The sequence below is a fragment of the Lontra canadensis genome, unplaced genomic scaffold, assembly GCF_010015895.1.
Source record: "Lontra canadensis isolate GAN:19392208 unplaced genomic scaffold, GSC_riverotter_1.0 scaffold9, whole genome shotgun sequence".
Taxonomy (NCBI): domain Eukaryota; kingdom Metazoa; phylum Chordata; class Mammalia; order Carnivora; family Mustelidae; genus Lontra; species Lontra canadensis.
This window is the reverse complement of record NW_022631003.1, coordinates 37163755-37183653: the sequence shown is the minus strand read 5'-3', so window position 1 is coordinate 37183653 and position 19899 is coordinate 37163755. Positions and strand designations below refer to the sequence as shown.

At 39.3% G+C, this 19899-nt stretch overlaps 1 protein-coding gene across 4 annotated transcripts in view; it reads right to left on the bottom strand.

The window, feature by feature from the left end:
* The window catches only part of FGD4 (FYVE, RhoGEF and PH domain containing 4), a 130016-nt gene that overhangs the window by 31907 nt on the left and 78210 nt on the right, over positions 1 to 19899 (bottom strand). For 3 of the 4 annotated variants that reach the window (XM_032855326.1, XM_032855327.1, XM_032855325.1), the window contains exons 3-4: positions 18260 to 18443; positions 12879 to 13389 (exon numbers count right to left, since the gene is read on the bottom strand). In XM_032855326.1, the coding sequence (XP_032711217.1) occupies positions 12879 to 13389; positions 18260 to 18443 (695 nt within the window). Of the gene's footprint in view, positions 1 to 10699; positions 10842 to 12878; positions 13390 to 18259; positions 18444 to 19899 lie in introns of those variants that run through there. The other variant, XM_032855328.1, reaches the window with a different exon arrangement.

Here is a 19899-nt window from a genome sequence, read left to right as displayed (position 1 = left end):
CAACAGGTCATATGGTCAGTTATTGCTATGCAGTGAAGTCACTCCTGAGGTCTTCCACATCCTACAGGATCTTAAATAGGAAGCTTATAATAAAAGATCTTTTGCTGACTCTAAATCATACTTTAGCTGGACTTGGCAAATTGAAGGTATTCTGATCATAATTTGCAAAATCCAAGGGAGATGTCAGCAGCTATTAGCAAAAACCTGTGTCCTTCCACACAGATGGTCTTCTAATGTCAGGTCCCTGACCTTGCCAAAACCAACACAAGATAAGCAAGAGTAAACTTGCTGACATTCAGTTTCATCACATCATATAGGTTTATGAAAAGTTACTAGGGATTTTTGTGGTGGAGGTGAGGAAATCACGGACCCAAACAACAATTTCACTAGAAGAACAGCTAACAGTTATTCACTGATTGCTTGTTATGCACAAGACACTGTTATATTTTATTTACATAAGTTGACTAAACCTTATGATAAGTCTATAGCATAGATACATTATTCCTGTTTTATAGGCAGCCACACATACAACAAGACAAAAATTCCAAGGTTCAGAAAAGCCAGGTGACTTGTCCCAAGTCACAGTTAAAAGGTAACTGAATCAGATTCCAATCACATAGGAAAGCATGGGACTCTACGTCATGGTTCTCACTCTTACTCTTCTCTGCAACTAGAAACAAGACTGTAATAAGTGTCTGCAAGGGATACAGACTAACAAAACTAACAAAACTACCCACTTGAAAATGAAATGTGGTTATCTACTAGGCATTTGAATTTACACATTCTTTCTCTAATATAATTTCTAATTATAACAGGCTTCTCAGCATCTTATTAAGAATTATCAGATATTGGGGCGCCTGGGTGGCTCAGTGGGTTAAGCTGCTGCCTTCGGCTCAGGTCATGATCTCAGGGTCCTGGGATCGAGTCCCGCATCGGGCTTTCTGCTCAGCAGGGAGCCTGCTTCCCTCTCTCTCTCTCTCTCTTTCTGCCTGCCTCTCCGTCTACTTGTGATCTCTCTCTGTCAAATAAATAAATAAAATCTTAAAAAAAATTATCAGATATTAAAAATTCAGTCATATTTGATATGATGATATAATGGTTTCTAACTTTATTTCATTTCATTTTATTTATTTTTTAAAGATTTACTCATTTATTTGACAGAGAGACAACAAGAGAGGGAAAACAAGCAGGGGAAGCAGGAGAGGGAGAAGCAGGCTTCCCACTGAGCAGGGAGCCCAAAGTGGGGCTCGATTCCAGGACCCTGGGATCATGACCTGAGCCGAAGGCAGATGCTTAACGACTGAGTCTCCCAATTTCATTTTATTTTTTAAAAAGTATTTTATTAATTTGAGAGAGAGAGCAGGAGTGGGGTGAGGAGCAGAGGCGGGGTGAAGAGCAGAGGGAGGGGGAGAAGCAGACTCACTGCTGAGCAGAGCGCCCAAAGCAGAGCTCCATCCCAGGACCCTAAGATCATGACCTGAGCCGACAGCAGAGGCTTAACAGACTGAGCTACCCAGGCGCCCCTGATGGGTTCCAACTTTAAAAAATTAGTTACTGAAACTCATCTGTGAGTACATTTAGGGAGAAATACCTGATCCGTCTGTGAGCATGGGCCTCTACTACTCTACTACTCTGTCCGACTTATGCTTAAATAACAAACCTGTTTTAAAATTGCTGATACACTTGGGATACAGCATATTTTTTTTTAAAGATTTTATTTATCTATCTATTTATTTATTTGACAGAGAGATCACAAGTAGGCAGAGAGGCAGGCAGGGAGAGAGGGGGAAGCAGGCTCCCTGCTGAGCAGAGAGCCCGATGCGGGGTTTGATCCCAGGACCCTGAGATCATGACCTGAGCTGAAGGCAGAGGCTTAACCCACTGAGCTACCCAGGTGCCCCAGCATGGAATTTTTTTTAAGTAGAAAGTTAAATATGTCAAGTTATATAATATTGTCTCATATTATTTGCCACTTAAAACTATATACCCCTACTTTGTGCTCAGCACTTTACTAACAGTCATATATTCTTAATGATTTTTTTGGAAAATAGTAATAGCCACACAATATTGATTTAACAAAAAAAAATCCCAGACTTCACTTTTTAACATAATGATAAATATGCTATAGAAAAGCCATCTTACCTTTGATATTCCTCTATAAAATAAGCAGATTTTTTTTCACTTGCAAAGAATCACCACATCCCTACACTGAAAGCTGATTCTCAGAGTATTGCCTCAAACAAAAATATAATAGAGTATGTCTAAACGATCCCAACTGAAAAGGTAAGATGCATGCCTCTTACAGGAAAAAAGGACACAATTTACTTTCCTCTGCTTCTCTCTCCTCTCTGCACAGTGCACTTGCTAGGCTAGGACTGTGTGCCTACGCATGTGCAGCAACCTTTCAGCAGAGATCCTCTGCCTTCCTACTAGGTCAGGTTCAGCCTGGTGGTGAGTCACTGTGCCTGCTGGCTCCTGAATGTGCAGCACTGTTGGTTCTGCCTCCCCACTTACAGATGTCACCAGCTCCTGCTGCTCCTTTTCAGACCTTTTGGCATGACACTTCCATATGGCAGGAGCCCAGACAAAGAGCCCCCACTGCCGCTCACAGACTTCATTTACTGGGTAGGCAGAAGACGCTTGTGTGGAGCCAGCAACTCATTCTTCAGTGCCATACGCATTGCCACATGCCTCAAAACACCAAGCAGGGGAGAAGACATTTTGGAAAGAACTTCATAAATGTTCGTCAACAATTAGAATTTTCTAGAAGATGCTTTAAGGGCAAAACCTTCAATTATATAAAAATGAATCAGATATTGATTTCATGCTTTCTGACTCAATTATACTTTTTAACTTTTCAGCGCATATTCTCATGATTTTATTTTAAGCAGGAAGAATTTTTTTCTAAATACATTGAATCAAAACTACTAAAAGTTCTCACAGTTCTTTCATATATTCATTATAGCTTATATTTAAAATAATATGATTATAAATTATTGGGTTTTTTACGACCAGAATGAATGTTTCTAGGTCCTGGAAGTTTCTAACCAATTAATTAAATTCTTCCATGGAGAAGGCAAATGTGGCTTTGTATGAATACGTATGTTTCTGCTTTCCCTGAAGTCCATTCTTTCAAAGTAAGATGAGTCAACTTAGGAATAAACACTTGATTTTGTACAATTCGTGAGATGCATCAACATTTTGATAGCTCACTTTTAAGGTTTTCCTAGACATTAAAGTCTTCCATGTGGCTCCAGGTGATAATTTAAAATGAGACAATGATATTTGAATGTCACATAATTGGCCTATCATCTCAAAAAGCATCTTAAAGTCTCTAACCTATCTTGACACCTTCATTCCAATATTCCAGAACTGTATAGATTTTTTTCTCATTATACTAAAGATCAGGGAAGCCAAGGGAGGCGATCACAAGTGAGAGACAGTGACGGCCCCAACTATTTAGAGAGTATTTACTATGTGCTAGGCATACTGTATGTGTTTCACATGAATAATCTAGTGGAATCCTACTAATATCCTGGGAAGCAGATATCATTATCTTCTCATTTTATAGATAAGGAAGCAGTGTCTTAATGAGGATGGGGAAACTGCCTAAAATCATATAGCTAGGAAGTGACTGAACCAGGATTCCTATCTTGGTCTGTAAAAACAAAGTTCTTGCTTTGTTACAGCTCTTTAAGAGAAGCCCCTATGGATTTGTGAGATAAGGAGATAAGGGAATAAAATACAGATTTTGTGTTCAATTAAGATCATATAATAATGCCATAAGGAAGGTCACATGGTCTCAGGGAAGATCTGTAATCAGCAAGAAATTATGACCAGGTTCACATTACAGGAAAAAGAATACTCACTATGATACACACATGTTATCCCTTTTCCAGGGCTTTAATGTATAGTATCACAAGAATAAACAGTTTTTACTTTAGCATGATCCTTCAGGAAGCTTTGGGAGCAAAGTCCAAGCCTACTTTTGACCCAGCACCACTATTTTTCCAATCTGATGTCCTCTATACTATTTATTCAGTTCAAAACAGAGAATAGTCAAGTGAGAAGTTTTAATCAGAAGGTTTACATTATATCCTTTTGAGATAGGGCAGGGAGAAGGGCAAAAGAGAGCTTGGACTGAGAAGGTCAATTTAGTTAAACTTGCACAAGATCAGACAGGAAGTAAGTGGTAGTAAATAGAGAACTTTGTTCTTCTTACGCCCAGTTTAGTACACATTAGACTAAATTGGCCTTTGCCTTTTGCAGAAATTAAAGATCAGGCACTAAGGACAATTTAATATATGCTCACAATCAATAACTAAATTAACCTATCCCAAGTCTAGCATATGATCAAAGTAATTAGGTCACTAATAAGTGTTTCTGATGATAGTTCCCTAGAGTTAAAACCTCATGTACATAAGTGAGTGCACTATGTGGAAATAACTGATGGCCCTCAAGCAAGAGAAACAAACAAAATATAGGAAACCAGGGTTAAAAAAAGGAAGTGGCATGCAAAATTATTTCTGTGCATCCCGCAAGGGAGCACGTCAGCTTAACCCGAACCAACAGCTGTTGGGATCGTCACCTGGCAGGATACGCTGAACATTGGATCTATCAAGGGATATCTCAGATCATGAGTCTGTTCATCTTGATTTACAGATGAGGAAACAGGATTTTAATTTATGTTTATCTAACAGACAGCTCACATTATGTTTTAAGGCAGTGTTCTAAATTCTTTACGATTCAATGATCTTTGCCTTGTAATAACTGTGTAAGACAGGTATTATTATTTCCACATTGCAGATGAAGAAACTAAGGTAGAGAGAGATTTAAGTGACCTGTTCGAGGTCATACAACTAGTAAGGAAGTGGCTGAGCTGGGTTGCAAACCTAGAAAGTCTGGCTTTTGAGCCTGTCTTCCTGACCCCCAGTGTTATGGTATATTGCTTTTGTTTTATTTTCTTTAGTTTTAAGGCACATACAACAATGGCTGTGTTTTTAAGATCTGGCGTTTCCATTTCTCTCTCACCTATGCCAAACAGTGTCTTTATATGCATTGTGACCTCCAAACACCTCGCTTTCCCAAACCTCCTGATTCATGTCAATATGCTGTTAAACCCCATCTTTGACTCCATTATCTCCTTGTTCTCTTGGTATTGCTGATCTGCAGAACTTGCCTCACTCCCACTGCACCTTTGATTTTTTTTTTTTTTTTTTTTTTTTTTTTTTGAGTTTCAGGCCACTCACCAATGCTGGGGAGACCGTTGATTATGCCCACTACCTTTGATGTTGGCCTTCAGAATCTTAGTCACAAGTCACCATGAGACCTAACCTTTTCCATTGTCCTCAACCCCTGTAGGCTCTCTCACTGGCCTCTCTGGGGGTGCTTTCCTAATGGACACATTCAGCACCAAGCCTAAGAGTCACCTCTAAACTGTAGTCTTAGTATCTCACTCACTGAGTTCCAGACTCGCCCTACTCCTTGATTTATGCTAACAAGGAAGAATTCACCCTCTCAGCCATGCTCTGAACCTTGACTTTATCTTTGAGTTCTCTTTTCCCCTTTAACTCAAGATATCTTACATGATGGTTATTTATCTCAATACTCCTTTTCAGCGGTTTCCTCTTTGTACTTTCTGCAGTGCCTTGCAAACAGTATATGTGCAATGTAAATGTACTGCTTTTATTAATTTGGTTACCCAGGTTCTCTGAGCTAGTTAGCTATACTGTCCCAGTAAGGCCAAGGCTTCAAGATTCCTTATTCTAAATGATGACCATTCTTATAAGCTCACCAATAATCCTGTGCCCCCCTCCCCCAAATCCTGTGGTTCTCAGGACTTTGTTCTCTCTTCTTTTTCCTCTCACACAACTCAGTATGTTCCCCTTTTGATAATGTTTGTGCTCTCCACGGCTCAGTCCCTGTTCTTCTCTTCCTGTTCCTGCACATTCTATTTTAGCAATATTAATCACACCCTTATGTACATCCTCTTACATTCTTATCCTCTTTCCTGAGCTCCAGATCTGTATTTCCACTTGCTTCATTAATATCTCCAACGGACGTCCTACAGGTACCATAAGCTCAGTAATACAAAACTCACCTAATTAGCAACTCTACTCTTCCCATCATTCCAAACACAATTACGTTCCTTCCTGTCAGCCACCTCAACTATTTCATGAACATAGTGAGAAACCAAGACCTGCCAAATTACAGTAAAGTACTATGTCTGAGGTCACCTAACTGGTAAGTGACAAAGCTGGAATGTGAACTCATCTCTTTTAAATCTAAAGTCTTCATCCTTAACCAGTTGACGGTAATGTCTCCAGAGTATTTCATTTTTGTCTGAGACACCTTCATGAGGACAGTCCACAAGTGCCTCAAATTCACTATGTCTAAAGCCAATTAAATTTTTGCCCTCCCAAATGCATTTGCTCCTTCTATTCTCTCGTAGTTCAGTAGGTGATACACCATCTGCCACTTCATTCAAGCTAGGAGTTGAACATGGCTCTTTCCCTACCTCCATCCAGGAGGCCCTCAGAAATCTCTCTCCCTTGTCCTAACCCACTGCCGCATCCGTCAAGGACCTCATCCTCTCAACACCTGGATTATTGCGGTTGCTTACAACTGCTCCATCTGTTTTCCTTTTATCTGACTCATTTCTCTAAAACCCATAGATGTATAATCATGTCACTTCCATGCTTTAACTAAGTGCCTCAGAAGTCAGAGGCCAGATAGTATTAGACTTATGGAAAGTTTGAAATAACACAGGAAAACTCCTATGTTTAATCCTAAAAAACAGGATGCAAAATGACCATATACTAGGCAATTGAAAAGAAAAAGTTTTCCCCCCAAAATCAGCTCAGAAAAACAAGCTGGAATGTTAAATACTAAAGCAGCTCTCTTTGGGTGATGGAAATATGCGTGATTTTTGTATTTTCTATGCTTGGCTGCATTTTCTTGATTTTTCTGGGAGGATTATTAACTTTTATCCACAGTTTTAAAAACCCACTGTTTTCAGCAAGGAACAATACAGTTTAAGCATACAAACCCACTGCAATCCATAGCTCATGTTTTCTTTTTAAACCCATCCTTCTATACACAATTCTCTGGCCCTCTGGCCTCTTCTTATCAGGCCAGAAACACCCACAAACATGGCATCTATCCACTTGTCTCTGACTAGATACAGCCACTCTTCACTACCTCACCACATTCCCGTCCATTCTCAACTACCCAGCAACTTCCCCATCATTTTGCTTTAAGCTAAATTCAACTGCTTTTCAGCAGTTTGCACCCCCAGTCAGTCCCCTCCCAGGCACAGGTCATTCCTTATCTGTGTTGGCAAAGCATGGATCATACCATAGTATGGGGATTTACTTATGTCTCTCTACTGTGTAGACTGAGGCTTTGGAGATGGGGTAAGTCTTGTTCATTTGTTTCTAGCACCTAGCACAGTATGCCCCACATACTGAATTTACAAATGGAATAGGTGTTTTTTTCAGGTACAGTCTCTGTGAAGTTCATTTTTTTTTTCTCATTTTACTTTCTTACACCTTTCCACTATACTAAATGGAGCCTCCACAAAATAAAGAACTTTCTAAATTCACCATTCAGTTCTAAGTGAGAACTTCCACTGTAATACCAGCAAAAACAAAGACTGACTAGTGAAGCTGGATAATTCCATTGCTTCTGCCATCTTTCACATTCTTAGAATGGAAGCTGAGTTGGCAAGAGAAGAAATAGCTAGGGAGTAACTTATTATTTGTCTTCAGGTCTAACATGATCTCAACAGCTGCCCCCTTTATTTTTCAAGAATTGAGCAAAGAAATTTAAAGTCTCACAAAAAAAAGAACTTGTAGCCCATCATAAGGAAGAGACAAGCAAGGTTAGTATTATGTTTTAACTCACAGAAAACTCTGATACCTTAGATTATATCCTGCAAAATCAACAGCGTTAAGGTTCACAATTAAGTGAAATTAAAAGAAAAAAGAAAGGAAAGTGAGTTAACCTGGATTATAGCATTGGTTTTCTATTTGCACTACTTCTAAATTTGATTCTCTGTCATTCTTTTCCTTAAAAGATGATTATCTTCTTAACTTTTGAGTATGTTCAAAGGTTTTAAATTCTCAAGGCTTATGTCAAAATGTAAGTAAAATGGTAATTAAAAAAACAAGGCAATAGAAAAAAAACGTAATTAAAAAATATTTCTATAAATCTCTATGTTGTCAATTCTCTATCAGTTGTATTAAATTTCTATCTTCATCAATTCCTCACCTTATTATATAATTTCTTTCATTTTTGGTGAAATGAAGGATTAATTTAAAAGGTGTCTGTAGGGGCGTCTGGGTGGCTCAGTGGGTTAAGCCTCTGCCTTCAGCTCAGTGTCCTGGGATCGAGCCCTGCATTGGGCTCTCTGCTCAGCAGGGAGCCTGCTTCCCTCTCTTTCTCTGCCTGCCTCTCTGCCTACTTGTGATCCCTCTCTGTCAAATAAAAAAATAAACTCTTAAAAAAAAATAAAATAAAAGGTGTCTATAATATTCTTGATAAAACTGCTATTATTAGACTTACTATTATGTTGCCAATAGCAGATTTGTAATTTCTATCAACTTTAGTCTTAGAAAGTATACATATCTGCAGGTTTATATTTGGCTTACAATATGAAATACAGAGGAAGGAAACACTAATAAGTCTCAGGGAGATCTACAACCACAACCTGTTAAAGTATTAAAAGGCTCATGAAAACTATAAAAAGAAGTGTTTATTAAATGGTGTAATCAATGAATGCATTCCATACTAATGCATTTCTAATGAAGCTTACCCACTGAAGCACATAAATCTGAGAAAAAAAAAAAATCCATCCTTAAATGAAATTCATTCTAAAATGTCCTGACCCATTTACCTGAGTCTCTTAATATAGTTAAGCTATTTATGATAACCCAAATCAGTCATGCCAAACAGGGATTAGAATACTGTTACCCCTGAAGTACTGAAGCCCTCAAGTACGCAGGCACATGTGACAGTTTCCTGCCCCCTGTCGCTTAGGGGTTTTAAGGTTTCCCTTCTAATGACAACTCCCCCCTTAGCAGACTTCAGTCTTTTAATCTCTTGTAACGCACAATTCACCTTAATTTAAAGATACTGATAACACCTTATGGGTAAGAGCTAAAGGTGTCACAAAGTGCTCACAATTTTCCTTTACTTCAGAGGTTTTAAAAAAACTATCTGCTTACTTTGAGGTGTCTGGCTGTATTCGAGATCACTGATGCTGCAAAAAGTTTAAATATTGGAAAAGTGTAGCTTTGCTAAAGTATGGTAAGAATAATAGTTTCAATGAGGTAGGTATTACCTTTTATATAGTAAAAGTAACAATATTTTGTATTCACCACTGAAGTGATTCTTGATTACAATAATATATCAGATATCACTGAAAGTTACTCAAGCTGAGACAATTTTCAAGTCAGTTCTCATTATTAATAATGACTATTCAAGATCTAGTATAGTGTGTATCTGCTTTTCTGGACAATCTTTGCAATTCTACTCTGCTCCTACCCCTTCATCCCCCAATCCCTCCTTCTCCCATTCTTGGCAGGCATTTAAGAAACAGCCATTACATTTAATACTGGCTTAAATTTAGCTAAGACTATTGTAATGTCTCTACCTTGAGTTATATAAAGACCGAAGTAATTTCTTTCAGTTGCCTGCATAGTGAAACCCAGATATTCCTTTATATCTTAAGAGATTTGATACATTAGACAGCTCAAGAGGCAGCTGGCAATACTGGCTATGCTAACAAAGGAAGATACTCATCAACAACAGCAGAAAGTGATTATTACAGTATCACTGAAAAGGGCTTTACAATCACACCCAGTTAATATTCTTTAACTAAAGCCACAAGTAATTTGATTTGTTTAAGGTCATACCACTAGTTAGTGGGTGAGTCAGAAGCAGCACCCAAACTTCCTGGTTCCAATGGTTCTACTATATATGACTAACTTATTTTTAACATTTCATTTTTCTTTTTTAACGGTGACAAAATATACATATCACATAAAATTTACCATCTTAACATTACTAACATTTATATTTGCGTATTTGAACAAAGGCAATGTAACAGACACCAGAGCAACAAAGGAGAACATATTATCACCACATAGAAATTAAATCCTAACCCTCCCTTTATTTTTTAAAACAAGATTTATTTCTTTATTTGACAGAGAGAGAGAGAGGGAGGGAGAGGGCGGGAGGGAGAGTACATAAGCAGGGGGGCTGCAGGCAGGAGAGGGAGAAGCAGACTTCCCATCGAGCAGGGAGCCAAACGTGGGGCTCGATCCCAAGATCCCGGGACCATGACCTGAGCCGAAGGCAGAGCTTAACAGACTGAGCCGCCCAGGCGCCTCCCAGTACTCCCTTTCGGATGAGAGACACATGCGGTATTTTGTATCAATAGCTCTACAGAGAGAACGGCACTTCTGTTCCTACACACAGCATGTGCTGTCCACTACTCACTCCCATATGGGAGAAAGGCCAGCTGTGCTACTTCATTGCACTAGTTTAATACCAAAGCCCCTATTCAAGTCTCTCCCAAACCAAATATGACTCATCTATGAGAATGTACAGATAATAACATAGGTCAGGGGAAAAAAAGTACTACCCAGTAACCAAAGGCATCACCAATGAAAATATTAATAAGAATAGTTCTTACTGCTTTATAAGCACTTGCTGGTGGCATCATCCCAACTATTAAAGGAGTCTCGAGCTTCTTGATTCTAACCTCCTCTTCTGCTCACCATGGTTCAAGCACAGCGGCACCACCTCAAGATGTAGTGAAGAGATTCACTTTGCAGGGCTCTGTCTCTTTAATGTTTCAGATAACGTTACCAAGTATGACTCACTTTTCTTCCACCCACTTCCTTATTTAAACTTTCCCTGCCTGACAGTCAGCACTTAAAATTTATTCACTAACTGGAAGAAAATAAATCCCTGTCTTTTTGTCTACTTGGGACCTTTTTCAGGTTTAGTAAAAGCTGTCCCCTAACATGGATTTCATTTTAGTTCAAGTTGTAAATACATCAATTGCTTTTTACTCTGATATTTTAGTACCAGTCCTTTTGAATTTTTCCCTTTGTTAATGCCACTTAAGGCACAGTACCATAAAAAATCCTAAATAAATTTAGAACTTGGATTTGTCATTGACAGATTTTCCTATAATTGCCAAATTTTCAATTCTCAACTCTCCTACACAGACTGTTATTTATAATTAAAAAGAGAAACTGAGGAATGGGAACTTTTTTGTATGTGTGTGTGTTTTTTTTGTTTTTGGTCCTCAGACACATAAAAAACTTTGTCTTCCAGTGAACTGTATGATGATGCTTATATTGCACCTTTGATCTGAGAAATTCCAGGTATTTTGTAAAAGTTGTATTTATTAATTCTTCCAAAGCATCTTATTGACATAAATAAAGAGTACAAATGCAATGGTCTTTTTCCTAGAATTGTATCAAAGTTTCTCTGTAGCCCAGGTGAATTAGGAATGTATCTCACCAGCAAATCAGCTATTAAGCTTAGATTCCACACACGGACAGATATGCCATTGAATCAGTTTCACTGAATTGCAGCCCTCTTTGGAAAGGATCGAAACTTCTAGTTTGCCAGAGCTTCCCCTCTCTCTAATACATTATTCGTGGATGCTGTATTCGTTGATACTTCCTGCATTTAGGCACTTAAGTTTGTGATATTTTTGTATCAAATATTGGCCTGTCAGTCAGGGTACAAGGGTCCAGGCTTTTGTGACCTGAAAAATCACTTCGGCTTTTTGGAACTGTCCTTACTTCTATAAATGAATTGCTTAACTAAGATGAGATATATATATATTTTTTTTTTTTTTTTTTTTTTTAAGATTTTATTTATTTGACAGAGAGACACAGAGAGAGAGGGAACATAAGCAGGGGGAGTGGGAGAAGGAGAAGCAGGCTTCCTGCTGAGCAACAATTCCCAATACAGGGCTTGATCCCAGGACCCTGGGACTATGACCTGAGCCAAACACAGACGCTTAACTGACTGAGCTGCTCAGGTGACTCCTAAGATGATCTTTAAAGAGGCTTCTAAATCCAAGATTAAGTCGACTGTTTTAAAACTATACTAATTAAAATTTTTTTTAAAAATGACAAAAACAATTAGGAGCCTGGAAAGAGTTATGGTTACAATCTGTTGAATAAATTGTGAGCACTCCCATATTTGTGTCCTTAAATGAAACATGTGCTAGTGCAAGTTACTCTTCCAGGTCTAGACTAGAAATATGTGAAAAGTGAAAATTACACCATTTCCTCTTGCTTAGTCCATAAATATTAGGGATCTAGCCCTTACATCTAGAGCAACAAAGAACATTTTCTTCTTCTCTAAGTAAAATAACAAGCTTGGGACGCCTGGGTGGCTCAGTTGGTTGGACGACTGCCTTCGGCTCAGGTCATGATCCTGGAGTCCCGAGATCGAGTCCCGCATCGGGCTCCCGGCTCTGCAGGGAGTCTGCTTCTCTCTCTGACCTTCTCCTTGCTCATGCTCTCTCTCACTGTCTCTCTCTCAAATCAATAAATAAAATCTTTAAAAAAAAAATAACAAGCTTGTGGTTTTCCTATATTGATGTCTTCCGAATGTTCTGACTCTTGAAAGCATAATAGAAAGATCAACAGAAACGACACCAGAAAAAGCGAAATATCTCCTCATAAAGTAGGGGTAACATTCATTAGCAGCTAATGCTTAAAAACTGTTTAACTGGTGGTGCAGGTGATCTGACTCATTCATCTCACGGGTGCTAGTGAGTAGGGTTTTAAAACCAGTGGAGCAGTTGGTGCTTCCTCTACTTACGACCCGGTCCCATGCGTTACCTTCATCTCAGGGTGAGGGTCTAGCTGGTCCGATTCCAGAGGGCTTTCTCCATCTTCCCGCTCTTGCACCTGGGCTTCCGTGTCTGCCCTTCCTTCTTCCAGGGGGAGCACCTGGCTGACCCTGGGAGTCCTGCAGCTACTGTCAGCAGCATTTCCGTCATCGTCCTTTGCTGTAGGGGATGCAGGGCCTGTGGTCGCTTCCTCCTCTCCTTCTCCGTTCACTAGGCTCACAGCAAGCAAGGGTTCCAGAGCTTGAACTGGAGTTTCTGGGCTAAGAGTGGCCGCTTTATCCTCCTCCCATTCTATCTGGTTTTGTGCAGCTATCACACCATTAGCCACACCAGTCTGTACACCCTGAGTTGGATCGGTGTCATTTTCCGGCTTCGGTGGTGGGTGCTGGGAGAGGAGATTTTGCTGAGGGGTGGTTGTCAGTCCGTGCCTTCCTGGGGTCCTAGGAACATTCAGGTTCACACCAGAATCTTTCTTCAAATCACTGTAATTTGATAATGTGCTGAAAGATAAAATACAAGAGGAGCATGTGAACACTGGCATGGAAAGTTTCTAGAAGACAGACCAGTTTATTCCAATGGAAAGGAGATATTTAGTGAAGACTTTTCCTCTGATGGTTTTAGAAACATGAATTGGAATAGTCGGGCATAGTTCACAGTCTCTTGGGATGCTACACACACTTAAGTAAACATCCAAGTAAAGATGGGAAGACCAAACATTTGCAATAGGGTCTGGAACATTTCCTTGCGTTGTTTGTCAATACGGCACATCAGTAAGGACTGAAATGTGAGAAGTATTTATAGTGAAAGCCATCTTTTGCCAAGATTTTTACTTTTGTACATATTAAAAACAAGTTACCTTCAGATCCCAATTTAGGAGCAGGTTAGAAACCATAAGTTCCTTCTGTTTACAAAGCAGAACACAGTCTCAGAAATGTTGTTAGCCCTGCTGCCATAACCTAACTGACCTCTCTGCCTCCAGTCTCCATCCTGTCAAACCCAGTTTCTCCAGGTCAGCCGCAGAGGTCAAACTCTCCCAGGGCACCCTGTACACTTAGGAGGTAAATCTGGCCTCCTGCCCCTGGCCTAGGAGTCTGTACACATGAGCCCCCACTTGCCCTAGCCCCATTCAGTTCTATTTGTCCTCACTCACCATCTCTTGCCAGTCCTGTCTCAGTGCTGTTCCCACACTCCCAACAAGCCAATGTGTGCATCTAAGGGTCTCTGCAGCTGCTCTCCTCTCTGCCCAGGATGACCTTCACCAAGACATCGGGGTGGCTGACTCCTTCCCATTATGCAGGATTCTGCTCACATGTTCACCTCAAAGAGGCTTTCTTGGATTATTCTATCTATTGTAAGTGTACTCTGCCATAAACTACACATCTCGTTTAGTTTTTCTTAAAGCTCTTGTTATTACTTGATATTATATATATAACCCTAATAGTACAATAGAACCTAACTGCCAATATATTACAATGTCCCTATGTAAATGTTTGCATAACATTTTAATCTAGGATTCCGGGGGGAGGAAAAACATAAATCTCTGGGCTGCAATCTTGGAGAGATTCCTATGACCTAATAAGGAGACAAGACGAATACAGACTAACACTCTGTGAGGGCGCAGAGCACGCCTATCTTGTTCTCTGCTTTCTTCCACTTCGTAGCACAGTGCTAGGCATCTGGAAAGTGGTCAGGGATCAATAATTGGCAATAGTAACTGTAATGGTGATCGTGGCAGTCATTCAACAACAGCAGATAGCATTTATTAAGTGCCAGAAAATGCATGGTATTCTTTACATTATTTGCTTCAATCTCATAATAATTGTAAAACAGACCCCAAAATAGAGAAATTGAAGCTTAGAAACTTGCATAATAAGGTGATGTCACATGGCTAAGAAATGATACAGCTAGAGCCTGACCCCGAAGTCTGACTCTAAATCCATGGTCTTAACCCCACCTTGTAATACACGAGAACATGCAGGAGTGAACAAGGGACAGGTGAGTAGCCTGCGCACAGAATGTGGGGAGAAAGTCCAGGCCAGACCTTCCCCAGTGCAGGGAGACGTCACAGGCTAGAGGACACAGCAGCACAGTTCATGGACAGTACTCAGATGTGTGTTACCTTCTCCCTTCACATTCTGCTCCTCCCAGACACTGCTGATCTGGAATGGAGAATGGAACAGAGATGCCACAGATGGCAAGAATGTTAATAAAAGACATGGTAAGCTCAGCACCACAGGAAGGGAAGGAAAAATCTGGCAGGAAAAATGCCATATATGTAAAAGTTGGTGGTTGTCAAGGTAAGTAAGTGTCACATACTCCACCGTTAATGTGTGCCTTCTAGGGGAGTACACCCCTTGGCCTAGATGACTTCTCAAGCAGTACTTGGTGATTTGAATGGCATGGTCTTCCTCTCCTTGCCCACATCAGGGTCCAGAGACCCAGCAGAAAGTTCCTCAGCAGATCCTCTGAACCAACTTTAGGCTTGCTTAGGATTTTTGGAAAGGACTGTTTTGGATGAAAGGTAGGAATTTGGGACGCCTGGGTGGTTCAGTCAGTTAGGGTGGCTGCCTTCGGCTCAGGTCATGATCGCAGGTCCTGGGATCAAGTCCTGCTTTGGGCTCCTTGCTCGGTGGGAAGCCTGCTTTTCCCTCTACCTGCCACTCCCCCCTGCTTGTGCTCTCTCTCTGACATATAAAATCTGGAAAAAAAAAAAAAAAAGAAAAAGAAAAAAAAGAAAGGTAGGAATTTCCTGTAATAAGTGATTTCCAGGGGACATGAACACTGAGGTGGGGTAGAGATAAAGTGGTTGAACCTATACATATATTCCTGCTGTTTTGTGGATCCCAGACCAAGGGGAAAACAGATGGCCTTGAAGTGTCCTCAGGAAAAACCAGTGTTCAGTTTTGTGCAAGATGTTATTTCTTTCTAAAATCTTGAAATCTTTCATGGATTAAAAAGGCTAGTTTCTCTTACACTAGGAAAGAAAGAAAGAAAGGAAGGAAGGAAGAAAGAAAGAAAGAGGGAGAAAGGAAGGAAGGAAGAGAGGAAGAAAGGAAGCGTGGGACCGCAGTAATACTTACATACATAAATAAGTAAATAAATAAAATTCAGGTGCTCCATATCACTCATCTTAATAGTGTTACTTGCATTACTGAAAAGAGCAAAATTCTGATATATAGTCTGATACATAGTATTGTCTAATAGTTGGTAACCTATGACCCCACTCTTCCTGTCAGTTTATGGCAGTAATTCGGTCTGCTGAATTCCTATTCCCCAAAATGCTACTTTAAACTGTAACAACTGGGGTAAAACCTGAAAGCTACACATACCATAGGCATTCAGACATCACTCAACAGGAAATACAACTTCCCATTCAAGTCCTAGAGACTCAGTGCAACACTAACCCATTCACACACTTTTAGGGTCAGTTCCTACCAGTAATGCCTCATTAAGAGCATATAATCATTTTTCATATTGGCAGTAGACTGCTACAAGTAACACCCTCCTTCACCAGATTTGCCAAAATACTCACATTACATCTTATCTGCACTTAGAATAAGTTTGCTTAAAATGTCTAGGTTACACCACACCACTCCTTAAATACAACCTTCAAACTCTGCATCAAAAAATGACTTTGAATCTGTGAGGTCTGAAAGAGTAAAAGAAAACTGGTACTAATAGGCAGAAAAACTGTGTACATTTTGTGTATGGAGAGGAATGCAAACAGTGGGTTACCAAAATGGTGAGAACCAGAAGGCTCAACCTTTTCAATACTGACCTATTAAGGGCTTCCCACACCTGCCCCTAAATCTGGTATGCACTATAGATAAGGCTTAGGGCTCCAGTCTCCCAGATATTATGCAGTCATTGGACATGGCCCTGAGAACTGCAAATATGAAAGGTGACTCTTCGCTATTGAATCAAGTTGCCCTGAGGGGGGAAAAGAAAATTTAAAGTGGAATTAAATCATTCTGGTAGGGCGCCTGGTTGGCTCAGTGGGTTAAAGCCTCTGCCTTTGGCTCGGATCATGGTCTCAGGGTCCTGGGATCGAGTCCTGCATCGGGGTCTCTGCTCAATGGAGAGCCTGCTTCCCCCTCACTCTCTGCCTGCCTCTCTACTTGTGATCTCTGTCAAATAAATAAATAAAATCTTTAAAAAAAATCATTCTGGTAAAGATTACTATAATTTAAGATAGCAAAGGTATTAAAATTCCTATTTTAGAGGGAGAGATGTTGAAGTTTAAATATTTATGACTCAAGTTCCCACAATTGATTGGGAATGAAAATGAAGACAGGCTTCTGAACTACTTTTCTTCTTAAGAACTTGTTTCTAAATATAGTCTCATTTTAAATGAAGGACACTGCAGTTTTGTACTTGGTCACAATTTTCAGAAGATTTCTGAAGTATTTCCAAGCTATGATCCCCTATGTAAATAACAATAAATCCTGCAAATAAATAATGTAATCACCTAGCAGGAAACCATTCCCAAATATTACACTGCAATATTTGGCTTCAAGGATGAATGGGAGTTTATATACATTGTTTAATTAAATATAGACTTCTGGTGACAGATAAAATCATTCTGATTAAAATTTTTAAAAAATTCTATTTATGTCAGCTATGGGAATTCTAAGAAAAAGCAATTGAGGTCATAAAGGAGAAAAACAACTTATGGGAGTTTATTTTTATCTTTAAGTGAGAAATTCATATTTTACCTACCTTTTTTGAAACATTAGGACTAAGGAATATAAAAATATTTCTAATAAATACAAAACCGAAACTTATTTTGCTATTGGCAATGTCTCCTCACAAAACCTTGTAGGATACGAGGGAGTGGGGATCGGGGTATGGGGGCTGAATGGATACTGAAGACTCATGTTAAATAAAAAGTGGGTCAGAAAGAAGGCCACAGAGATGGCACAGACCAGCAGAAATTAGTCACAAACATGCACAGTGAGAAACAAGGAGAGACAACCTCCTGCTTTCCCAACCCAGACATCTAGCTACCCATGGCATGACCCCAAGGCATAACACAACGTGACATAGGCAGATACAAAGGAAATGAGAACGCATTATCAACTGATCTATACCACACACAATGTGATGAAAAAGGTGGCGGCAGAGACCCTGCTGCACACAGGGAATATGTAGTAAATGACAGTTCATACTAGGGCAAGTTTAAGTATTTTTAAAATTTACTCTTTCTAAAGGCCTCCCAAAACTAGTAGAATAAAATTCTTATGATTTAGAAAATCTATTACTCTATCATCTTAAAACACACACACACACACACACACACACACACACACACACACAAAAACAGCCCAGCTTTCTTCTCCCCTCTTCTTCCCATTGTGAATTAGCTCTTACCTGCCTCCTTCAAAGCGACTGATGAGATCTGATACCTTACTGGGTTTTTCTTTTGAGACACAAGAAGCAGAGGCAGGTTTAACTTCCTCCATCCTTGGTTTCTCACTAGATAAAGCTTTATGCCTGGGGGTTTGGTGTATATTGGACGAAGGTGAATTCTGCAGATGCAATGGCTTTGCAGGCACTGTAGAAGAAGAATTAAAAGAATTCAGTATTTCATGGATACGTATTCCCTAACAAGTGAAACTGATGGCCTGGGTGCAAAAATCTTAAGCATTATCAAATTTTTGTAAAGGGGTCTGTCAAATTTGTACTGAATCTTAACCAAGGGATCTCTATCTAGGACATTTGCTGTGTCCTCTATAAATCCCATCTCCAAGATTCAAGTGGTTCTTTTAATTTTAAGTCATTAAACATCTAGCCATCTACATATTGCTGTGAACTTCCAACGTCTATTAGAGATAACATGGCAGTTATTTATCTAAACAGAGAAAAGAAAGTACTAACTTTGAAACTAATTCCTAGGGATACACTGCTTGTTATGAAACAGAGTTTCTAAATATAAGTAATCACTAATATAATAGAATCCAGAGCTAGTAAATTAGACCTAAAAGCCAATAAAACAATATCAAACAACAGTAATTACTATAGCATCTTCCCATTTAACAAAAGCTCCTGACCTCATTGATCTTAGATGAAAATTTTCACTTTACAGTCCTTTGAGATAGGTAGCATTATTTACCTCTTAGGTCTATGAAGGTTCAGAGTGGTTAAGTGCTTGCCCTATTGGAAAAAGGCTGATCTGATTTTATGACTGGTACCCAGACTCTAGTTCCTTCCTCTGTCAGCATTGTCCCAACTATAAAACCAGCAATAAGGAGTTATAGGAGTTCTGTTATTATTGTCTGCTATGTTAATAGTTGGCTTGCATTTCTATACCACAAATTATTTGCTTAGTAGTAAGTCCTTCCCTCAGTTAACAGATCATTTCCTAAAATATTAAAATCTATGGAATATCTCTAACAGATGAGAAATTCTGTAGAGGAGAAAATACACCATAAGTGCCTGCTTCATCAGTACAGGAATAACTTCAATTTTGAAAACCAATATAATTTTCCTCTTAGATTAACATTCTGGGTAAAGGATTATATAACTTGTATGCATTTTTCTACAACTGGTTCTAACAAATCAAATAAATTCCTTGTTTTTCTTTTTTTAAATCCTTGTTCTGACTTCCCAAGGAAGGGTAGGGAATCATGTCTCCTTCTAATTACATGCCCCATTTTCCCTCAGCTGGTTACCCTGGTTTTCAGTCCTCTCATTTCTTCTATAAACTTGGCTGACAGTTGTCTGATGCTCACTGGCCTAGATGTCATCATTTCTATGTGAGTTATCAATTCTTACAAAGAAAGAAAAAAATATGCTACAGGTATGACAATTAATTCACCGCCTTCCCTTTCAACACAAGAAGAAAATCCCAATTACAAAAAGGTATGCTTCTTTTTATGGAAATGGTGTTATTTTCCAAGAAATGCTCAGGGCAGATGGTTAAATATAGTATCCATTGAGAAAGAAGGGACTTATATAAGCATGATATTTGTTAATTTTAAGGAAAAATTTCCTGTGTAGAATTATACCAA